The 10,932-nt window shown below is 42.3% G+C and overlaps 1 protein-coding gene across 1 annotated transcript; it reads left to right on the plus strand.

Moving 5' to 3' along the window:
- Nucleotides 1-6,689: 6,689 nt before the first annotated feature.
- On the plus strand, nt 6,690-7,529 carry LOC140182927 (uncharacterized). The gene is made up of 3 exons (XM_072230898.1): nt 6,690-6,753; nt 7,108-7,291; nt 7,355-7,529. The coding sequence occupies exons 1-3, from the start codon at nt 6,690-6,692 to the stop codon at nt 7,527-7,529; spliced, it is 423 nt and encodes a 140-aa protein (XP_072086999.1).
- The last annotated feature ends 3,403 nt before the right edge of the window (nt 7,530-10,932 follow it).

A 10,932-nucleotide genomic window follows, 5' to 3' on the forward strand; every position in this document is an offset into this window, starting at 1 on the left:
CACAGAAAGAAGAAGGTTATAATCAAACAATTAAAGTAAGAGCCAATAAGATAAACAAACACTCAATTAAGGAAAAACATGTATAAAACAGTGAAATGCTGAAAAGGAAATGTATTTTCCCAAAATCAAGTAATCTAAGTGATAAATGAAGGAATGAACAACAATTAAAGCATACATATGACTTAGGTGTGCAATGGAAATAAATTGAATTTGAAAGAATTAATTATTGCAATTTTGCATTTGAAATTGGAAGACATAGCAAAAATTGGCATAAAAAGCAATAATCAATGCAACAGTGTGAGTATGCACTTATTCATGTTGAGAGGATAAGAAATGAATACATATACATAACTTCTTGTCCAAAGCAATACTTGATTGAAGAACAAAATGCATTGCTCAAAAACATGAAGGAACAAGTTGCTATGTATATAGTCATTAATGTTGAAAACACATGAATAGGCATTTAATCAATTTACTCGAAAAGCAACATATGTACTGCTGCAATTGGCACCAAACAGAATTCAAAATGTACAAGTCTAAAACTAATTTGGTGTCTGAGCAAAAAGAAAAGAGCAGTCATTACATAATGCAGCTAATTAGTATGCTATAGAAAAATATGCACAGCTAAGGTAACATCAACAGAATAAACACAGTTATAAATTTTAAGTTCAGATTGGTGTTCAAGCAAACGACACAAGGTGCATAATGAAAATCAAAGCTCAGGTAGCATCGACAATGAACAGGGGACTGCGCAAATATGCATTAAGATACCAAATGAAAACAAAATTTGAAGCCCATGTTGATCAGACAAGAGAATCAAATTCAAAAATACTCATTCAGGCGATTCGTCAAGCATGTTATGTGCAGATTCCAAAAACAGCATGCTTAGTTCAGCCACAGCAGGGTTTATAGTTCAATGTAGCAGTTAACCAATCCAGCAAAAATCAGAAACAATCAATCCAGCATCAACATTCAATCCAAAGAACAGAAGTCATCTAACCTAATGCCACCTAATCACTAAAACGAGATTAAAAACAGAATTAAAAGCAAGTAAATTAAAGCAGTAGAAAAAATGCAACAGGGCAGGGAATAAGAAAGAAAGTGGAACCTTTGTTGCAGAAGAGAGGAATGGGGGAAGGAAGAAATGAGGGTGGAGGGCGGTGAGGTGCGGTCTTGGCGGCACAGAAGTTAGCCGCCGTTTATGGCTGGTCGCCAGACTGGAAGGACGTGACTGAAGACTGGGAACTAGCTAGGGCTACTGTCGTACAGAGATAGGGAAGAGAAGAAGAAGAAAATGGGGAACTAGAGGAGAGAGGAAAAGGAAGAGAGAGAGATAGGGGCGATGGTGGTCGCCGGCAGTGAAGCGGTTGGAAGGAGGTGGTGGTTGGTGGTGTTTTGGAGAAGAAGAGAAAGGGGTGGTGGGGTATTTCAGAGAAAAGGAGAAGGAAAGAAGAAAAGGGTTTTGGGAACTGATGAGGCGCGACTCTCTCTTTTTGGTTTAACGTTCGAAAAGTGACCTGTGTGGACGCATAAAAGGAAGAGAGGGGGTTATGCGCGCGCACATAGGCGTGCGAGCGCTGCGGACAGAAGGTGAATGGAAGCCTGTGCAGACGCACAAGGGGTAGTGCGAACGCACAAAAGGGGATAGGGGGTTGCGTTCAGATGCACAAGGAGTGCGTTTGCTGCGACCAGAGGGGTTGCCAAGGTCTGTGCGGGCGCACACAGCTATGCGCTCGCACAAGTAGTTTTTTTTTTTTTTTTTTTTTTTTTGCAAAGACAGGGTGACCTGTGCGGTCGCACGCAGGGTGTGCGGTCGCACAAGGAGAAAATAAGGGTAGTATACACATGCACAAGCCGTGCGTGTGCTGTGAACAGAGGGTGTGTTGAGGGGTGTGCGAGCGCACACTGCTGTGCGGATGCACAGGGATGGGAAAACAGGGGAGCCGTGCGCGCGCACAAGGCTGTGCGGACGCACAGGACTCTGTTCCTGTAACAAAAATTTTGCCTCTAAGGCACCAAACTTGACATCCAAAACAGGTTTTCAAGTTCTAAAACATCATAAAACTCCCAAAAACACATTATTTTACTAAAATTACCCAACAGAATTTAAAATAAAACTAACCAAGCAAGCAAAAATAACCAATTATTCATGAAACAAAAGCTAAAAGAGAGAAGGTTAGAAGGATATTACCATGGTGGGTGTCTCCCACCTAGCACTTTGGTTTAAAGTCCTTAAGTTGGACTTGGTGAGGGGATCCTTGTTAGGGTGGCTTGCGTTTCCACTCCTCCTTGAATCTCCAACCAAGTTTGCTCTTGATTTGACCTCCGGGGTCCCAAATGAATTGCATCAAACTCCTAAGAGACTTCAAGCTAGCAATTAGGATCCTTAAGTGTTGATCCTTGAAATTAATGCCCGGATCCCATACTTGAGTTCCTCTATCACCATTGACATACTTGTGCGCTCCCCGGAATCCGCTAAATTGACTCTTGCACCAAAATTGAGCTCCAAATGTTGAGATGGCTCCTTTGATGAACTTTCTATTCTCTTGCCACATAACATTCTTATCTCCAACATCCACTACTCTAAGAAAGGTTTGAAGTTGACAATCTATCTCCAAGACGGCATATTGATGTGGGCCTAGAAAGCTTGTTAGAGAGGTCTTCACCCACTCAATTCATTCTTGCACAACTATCTTCGCTCCTTGGTGAATAGAACTTTCCTCAATCTCCTCTAAACCTTCCTCATCATCACTCAAGTCGAAAATTGGAGGTTGTGTGAAGTCCACCTCAACATCTCCTTCAAAATCCAATAAGGGAGGTTCATGAAAGGTCATTGGCGGGGTTGACCAAGTTGGACAAAAAATCTTGAATGATGGAATCCTCTTGATCACTACCTACGAACTCTTCATTTATCTCCTCTTGTGCTTCATGTTGTGACTTGATATCTTCTACTTGATTTTGTAATTCTTCGCTCACTCCATGCTTTTCACTTGGTTCTACGAATTCATTGACTAAAATTTCTTGGTCATGGCATGAACGCAATGAGGCTAACTGGTCCAGAGTTTTCGCTACTGTAGATATGACTTGCTCTTGCTTCTTCCGGAACTCTTGTTGTTCTTGAATGAGCATGAAAAGTTCTTCTTGTGTGGCTTGATCCATGTTTGAAGATGAAGATTGTGGTGATGAAGGTCGACAAACAAACTCATGAGGGTAAGGGTTATGGTTTTGTATGTAGTGAGGTGGGGGTGTATAGAATTGGTGACTAGAAAGGTAAGTGTTTGGGTTCCATTGGGGTGCATTGTGGTAATGGTGTGAAAAAGTCATAAAGAAAGTATAAACAAAACTTACTAACAAAAGCAAATAAACAACCAAAAAGTGCTATTTACACTATTAACATATTCACAACACCCAAAAGATATAACACCGTTTGCATCCCCGGCAACGGCGCCAAAAACTTGACGAGAGAGCTAGTGTCGATCTAGAATTTCTCAAACTGGAATATGTTCGTTGCAAGTATAGCTAAATCAACAACTAACTCTCAACATCAAAGTTTAGTATTTTCAAATACAAAATATATAGACCGAGAGTCTTTCAACCTCGGGTCGTTCTCCCTAGGACGCAATTGGAAGTGTCTCTCTTTTTGTTGTGAGGAAAAGGGGGTTTTCAAGCAAGAAATGAAAGATTAAAAGAACTAAGCGATAAAAGAACTAAGGAATTAGCAAAATTGTAATTAATGCATTTAAGGAGAAGATAAGGACAAAACTAGTGAAAATGCTATAAATGCAATAAAGAACCTTGACTTGGGAATGAAAGTCTAAGAATCCTATCATTGCCATAACCACAACTATGATAATTATGATGAGTCAATCTCGCCTAGTTAACCCTAACCATCTAGGAGTAAGTCAAGCAAGCATAATTGACCTTAATCCATAAGTCCTAACCAACCTACCAAACTAGTTGATAAAAGGCTAGCGTCAATGGAAACAAGAGTCGACTAACTACCCAAGAATTACCACTAAATATCGGACATTATGACTCTAGTATCCTAGGAACTCAAATCCCAAGCCAAGGTGTGAAAATCTACTCAATTTTTAAGGTTGGCATTTTCACAAACACCTCATGTGCATAAAACCAAAACATGGAAATTTGTAAAGTAAAATAGCAAACCAAAACCAACTATTCACAAAACCAAACATAAACAAACAATCAAGCATAAAGAAAGCATAAGATATAAAATTCATTAATCAAAACTTCAAGAAATTCAAAATTGCAATTATAAACAAAGTAACTTGAACCAAAGGAAATGAAAATGAAGACAATGTAATCAAAGAGGAAATTGAGAGTACTTACAATTAAAGAAGCAAAATCCAAAAATCAAAGCTTGCAATAAAATGCTACAATGGAAATTGAAATGAAACCCTAAGAGAGCAATTTACTCTACACTACTCCTACTCCTAATGAAGCGTTTTACCTAATGAAAACTCAAGCTACAACCTAATGAATCCCCCTTCATATGTGTTGAATTCTCCTTGATATAGCACCCCAATTCACCATTTCAGCCTTCCAAAATGGGCCAAAAGGCCTCAGAAAATGCGCTGCACATGTTTCATTAATGAAATCACGTGTTGGGTCCTGTGCAGACACACAGATGTGTGCGTCCGCACACTTTGCTGTTTTGGCTCCTGTGCGTACGCACAGGTACTTGTGCACACGCACACTTGCTTGTGCGCCCGCACACCTTACTGTGTGTGCTTTTTCTTGTTTTCTTCATGTTCTCTCCTTTGTACATGCTTTCTTCCACTTTTGGCTATCCATTCTTGCCTCTAAGGCCTGAAAACACTCAGCAACCATGTCATGGCATCAAATAGAATAAAAGTGGAATTAAATTACTCATTTAAGCACAAAATTGTATGTTTTCACATTTAGGATCAAATTGGGGACAAAATACAAAAGTATGCTATTTTGGTGCTTAAGTGTGAGTTTATGTGCTAGAATCCATCTAATTTGAGTCAAAATACACCAACAAATATGGACTCTTCATCTATCCCAAGGACTCGCTCCCCTTTCCCAACATTGATGCCCTGGTGGATGCGATGGCACTATAGATTTTTAAGTTTCATGGATGCATATTTGGGATAAAATTAGATCCCGATGCATCGGCCTGACAAAGACAAAATAACATTTATAACACCAGGAGGGACTTATTGTTATAAGGTCATGCCGTTTGGGCTGAAAAACGCTGGAGCAATATACCAAAGACTGATGAACAAGGTCTTCAAGGACCATATTGGCAAGTCGGTAGAAGTCTACATAGATGACATGCTGGTAAAGACCTGAGAGTCATTTTTGACTCACTCTGAAAGCACAACATGAGGTTGAACCCCCTGAAGTGCGTATTCGCCATGGAAGCGGGGAAATTCCTTGGATTCATGATCACACAGAGAGGAGTAGAATTCAACCTGGATAAGTGTGAAGCTATTCTTCGCATGACAAGCCCTGGATGCGTGAAGGGCGTACAAAGGCTAGCGGAAAGACTGACGGCCTTATCTCAGTTTCTCGGCGCCTCGGCAGCCAAAGCGCTACCCTTTTTCAACTTGATGAAGACGGGGATGGCCTTCGAATGGACCACGGCTTGCGAAGAAGCTTTAAACCACTTCAAAAAAATCTTGTTGGAGCCATCAGTTCTCGGTAAACCAAAAGAAAGGGAAACCTTGCACCTATACCTAGCAGTCACAGACGAGGCCATGGCGGCTGCCCTGGTCTGGGAAGAGGACAGGCAACAACAACCTGTATTTCATAAGTAAGGTACTCCAAGGAGCGGAGCTGAGATATACCATGCTAGAAAAATTAGCTTTTACCTTGTTAATCTCCTCTCGGAGGTTAAGGCAATACTTTCAAGGGCATTCGATCATCCTACAAACTGACCAGGCAATTCGACAAATCTTGAAAAAAGCCTGACCTGGCGAGATGAATGATGACTTGGGCGATAGAACTGTCTTACTATGATATCCAGTACGAACCCCGTCACGTTATCAAAGTGCAAGTGATGGTTGATTTCTTAGTTGAAGTGACCGGAGATGTTCCCGAAGTCTCGAGCACACGGTGGAAGCTCCATGTAGACAGAGCTTCCAACCAAGCATTCAGAGGAGCCAGGATCATTTTAGAAAGCTCAAAAACCTACGAGCAGTCCATAAAATTTAAGTTTTTGGTTTCGAACAACCAAGCTAAATACAAAGATATAATCGATAGCTTGATTCGAGCCAAGGAGGTCGGGGTGGCAAAGCTTGAAATTAACAGCGACTTTCAGGTCGTGACAGCCCAAGTGAACGGGACATACCAAGCTCGGGACCCATTATTGCAAAAATATCAGGAAAGAACCAAACAGTTGTGCAAGGATTTTGAGGAGGTAGTGGTCCAACATGTACCCAGAAAGAGAAATGCTAGAGTAGACCTTTTGACAAAATTGGTGAGCTCCAAGCCAGAAACGGGAAATCGATCTCTCATCCAAGGCTTGGTAAAGGAGCCGTCGGTGACCCTCTGCTTGACACAGGGTCAAGAGGAACCTCTTTCTTGGATCAGCCTGATCCAACATTTTCTCGAGGAAGAGGAGTTGCCAGAAAACAAGAAGCCAAGATTGTGAGAAGAGAGGCTACCAAGTATGCTGTGGTACAAGGGCAGCTATACAAGAGATGGCTCAAGCAACCCTTGCTGTAGTGCTTGTAGCCCGATCAGACAGAGTATGTCCTGAGAGAAGTACATGAAGGATGCTACGGATACCACATTAGGGGGAAATCTTTAGCTCGGAAGCTCGTCAGAGCTGGTTACTATGGGCCTTCCATGATGGCTAACGTTCGCGAGTTCGTTAAGAAATGCAGGAAATGCCAAGAAAATGCAAACTTTCACAACACACCAGCAGAAGAGCTCAGCTCCGTTCTGTCCCCACAACCTTTCTTCCAATGGGGAGTTGACTTGCTGGGTCCCTTCCCAATGGCCCCATGGCAGGCCAAGTATCTAATTGTAGCCATTGATTATTACACCAAATGAGTGGAGGCTGAACCGTTGGCAAGAATATCATCTGTGAATTGTCGAAAATTCCTTTGGTGACAGGTGATCGTGAGCTTTGGATTCCAGAGGTCTTGGTGTCGGATAATGGAACACAGCTTTCCGACAAGAAATTTGAGGAGTTCCTGTCAGGCCTTGGAATCAAACAAAAGTTCTCTTCTATGGAACACACCCAGAGCAACGGACAAGCTGAGGCGGCGAACAAGGTCATCCTGAATGGGCTGAAAAAGTGCCTAAATTAGAGGAAGGGCTCCTAGGCAGATGAGTTAGCCTCGATCATGTGGTCCTACAGCACAACACCACAATCTTCTACCGGAGAGATACCTTTCCAGCTTACTTATAGTGTGGATACGGTGATTCCCATGGAAATTGGAGAACTGAGCTCAAGGCTACTCCTCAACGGAAGTGACGAAGTGACTAAGAAGGACCTGATAGATGAGACCAAGGAGATGGTCCACTTGTCATAAGTGGCACTGAAGCAAAGGTTAGCGTTGCACTACGACCGCAGTATCCAAAACAGGAGGTTTTAAGAAGGTGACTTGGTTCTACGACGCAACAATATCGGTCGACTCTGGGGGAAGGAAAGCTCTCCTCTAATTTGGAAGGACCCTACAGGGTAAAAGAAGTGCACGAAAATGGCACCTACAAGTCAGAGCGGTTAGACGGAAAGGAGATCCCGAGGACTTGGAATACAACGAACCTTAGGAGATTTTACTCCTAAAGATTTGACAACCTCCCGTCCAACCAGTTATCTTCCTTTTCTCTAAAGCTCGTTTAATGTATGTACTTTCATTTACCTTCATTTACTTTGTTTTACCAATTTACTTGTATCATTATATATTGTTAAATAAGGGGTACTCTTTCCCCTTGTCGTCTGAATGGAACAGCGGCAAGGGGTTTTACGAGGTCCATTGTTGGAAAGCAATTATGTGTTGATATTTGAAATTTATTTTTGACTTATTCATTGTTTCCATGTCACAAAGCCGGCTTCCCGGGACTGGTCACCCCGAAAACCCTGATGCAATGATATACAGATATCCATCAAATTACAGCCTAACGGTCAAACGAAGAAGCAATATAGCGGTAAAGTGACCAAAATAATGCAAATATTCTAATTATAAGATTCAAAATCATTAAAACAATAGTCCAAAAGGGCATCACATCGGCCCAACAACGGAAAAGTAACAACTTTAGAAACACAAGGGGCATCACATCGGCCCAATAATGAAAAGTGTTCAAAAAATATTACAAATTCTAAAACACATCACTTCCTCGGGATATCAACAATTTTGCCATCTTGAACCATTTTAAAGGCACCAACAGTAGAAGTGTCAAAGTCGGGAGAAAAGAGAGAGACCTAAGCTTTGATCACCTCCTCGGTAGCAACAATGGCATCCCGGGAGTCTTTGAGAATCTCCTTGTTCTTCTTCTTCATGCTGAGTTGCTGACGGCCTCTTGACGAGCGGAGTTCGCCAACTTCACGGACCTCGCAAGCTTTTTCCAGCTCCTTTACTTTACTCTTTGCTGCGGTGGCCCGGCCTTAAGGTTCATTAAGCTGTTTGGAGAGGGAGAGGTCCTATTCCACGAGGCAGTTGATCTCCTCACTTGTCTTCTTCACCTTCATCTCCTCCTCGGCAAGTTGGGTTTTCAGGGACTCCCCTTAGGCCTTCATGCTGGCAATATCCCTTTGGGCAGCTATATATTTCCCATCCAAAACTTAGCACTGAGCCAAGACGGGTTCCACTTTTCTGGCAATGGCGGCACCCCAGAGGAGGCTCTGGTACATCCACCTCGCTTGAGCGGCTAGGTCCTCAAACTGGAAGAATTCTTCAGTGCTCTGCAAGAGTTGGGAGTCAATAAAGAGCCCTGCGTCAAAATTTTTCTCCATCACCGTGAGAACTTATCCCGAGTTGGAATCGATTTTCCTCTTCTAGGGGTTGGAAATGACGATCACCTCTGCCTCAGGCTCAATATCAACCCCATTACCCCGATCAGCCTCGTCGGCAGCAAGGTTCACGGGAAGTGTCTGGGTCGAAGGCTGCAATTGAGCTTCACCCTCGCCGGTCGGAGGAACCTTGGGTTCGACGGTGGGGGTTGTCGAGCTGTCGTTTTCACTATTATTCATTGGGAAAAGATGAGTCATCAAACAAGTAAGAGAAAATGTACCCCGCTGCCATCCCAACTGAAATAGAACAAGGAGAAAGAGATTAGGGGAAAGCAAATTACGGCAAAATACAGATGCATAAAAAAATAAGTTATGAAATCGGGGGGTACATCAATGCATAAACCGAGAAAATGAAAAAACAATAGTAACAGACAGGGTCTTACCCACACAATCATGAACGGCTGCCCGGTCACCTATCAGAAGATGAGGGTTGAGGTTCTTAGAACCAAAAATTGTTAACAAGATGTCAGCGATTTGTTGATTCTGCCGAACTAACCCATCATAAGTCATCTTAATCAAGTAATTGGGACCAGTCCCGAAGCTCCAGTAGGTCAGTATGCGCCTCTCCCCCTCTCGAGAGTAAGCCAAAAGGGGTGACGACCTCGAGCCGGACGTACTTTGAAGAACGTTTCCTTGAATCCGTGGAACGAATCCTCGAACAGACCAAAGATCCGTTGGTTCTGCGTGACTCGAAAAGAAAGATAACCTTTTTTATGTTTACCTTCCCGGGAGGGTTGGTAAGAAGGAAGAAATAGAGGAAGACTGATGAGCGGATAATTTATACGCTTTTTAGCATTGTTTTTAGGTAGTTTTTAATATGTTTTAGTTAATTTTTATTAGTTTTTATTTAAAAATTACATTTTTGGACTTTACTATGAGTTTGTGTATTTTTTGTGATTTCAGGTATTTTCTGGCTGAAATTGGGGGACCTGAGCAAAAATTTGATTCAGAGGCTAAAAAAGGACTGCAGATGCTGTTGGATTCTGACCTCCCTGCACTCAAAGTGATATTTTTGGAGCTACAGATGTCCAATTGGAACGCTCTTAATTTCGTTGGAAAGTAGACATCATGGGCTTTCCAGAAATATATAATAGTCCATACTTTACTTGAGATTTGATGGCCCAAACCGGCGTTCAAAGTCAGCTTAAAATTTCTGGCGTAAAATGCCCAAACTGGCACCAGAATTGGAGTTAAACGCCCAAACTGGCACCAAAATTGGAGTTAAATGCCCAAACTGGCACCAAAGTTGGCGTTTAACTCCACGAATAGCCTATGCACGTGAAAGCTTCAATGCTCAGCCCAAGCACACATCAAGTGGGCCCCGGAAGTAGATTTCTGCATCATTTACTTATTTCTGTAAACCTTAGGCTACTAGTTCATTATAAATAGGACCTTTTACTAGTGTATTTTCGTACCTTTTGATCTTTGGAACTTGTATGTTCACGTTTGGAGGCTGGCCTCACGGCCATGCCTAGACCTTGTTCTTATGTATTTTCAACGGTGGAGTTTCTACACCCCATAGATTAAGGTGTGGAGCTCTGCTGTTCTTCATGAATTAAAGCAATTACTACTGTTTTTCTATTCAATTCACGCCCACTTCTTGTTCTAAAATATTCACTCGCACTTCAACCTGATGAATATGATGATCCGTGACACTCATCATTATTCTCACTTATGAACGCGTGCCTGACAAACACTTCCGTTCTATCTGCAATAGCTTGAGTGTGTATCTCTTAGCCTCTTGGTTCACGACGCATGGTTACCTCTCCTGACAACAGAGCCTTCTATTCCGTGAAATCAGAGTCTTCGTAGTATAGGCTAGAACCATTGGCAGCATTCTTGGGATCCAGAAAGTCTAAACCTTGTCTGTGGTATTCCGAGTAGGATCCGGGAAGGGATGACTGTGATGAGCTTCAAACCTGCGA

Source organism: Arachis hypogaea, chromosome 20 (assembly GCF_003086295.3).
Source record: "Arachis hypogaea cultivar Tifrunner chromosome 20, arahy.Tifrunner.gnm2.J5K5, whole genome shotgun sequence".
Lineage (NCBI taxonomy): Eukaryota > Viridiplantae > Streptophyta > Magnoliopsida > Fabales > Fabaceae > Arachis > Arachis hypogaea.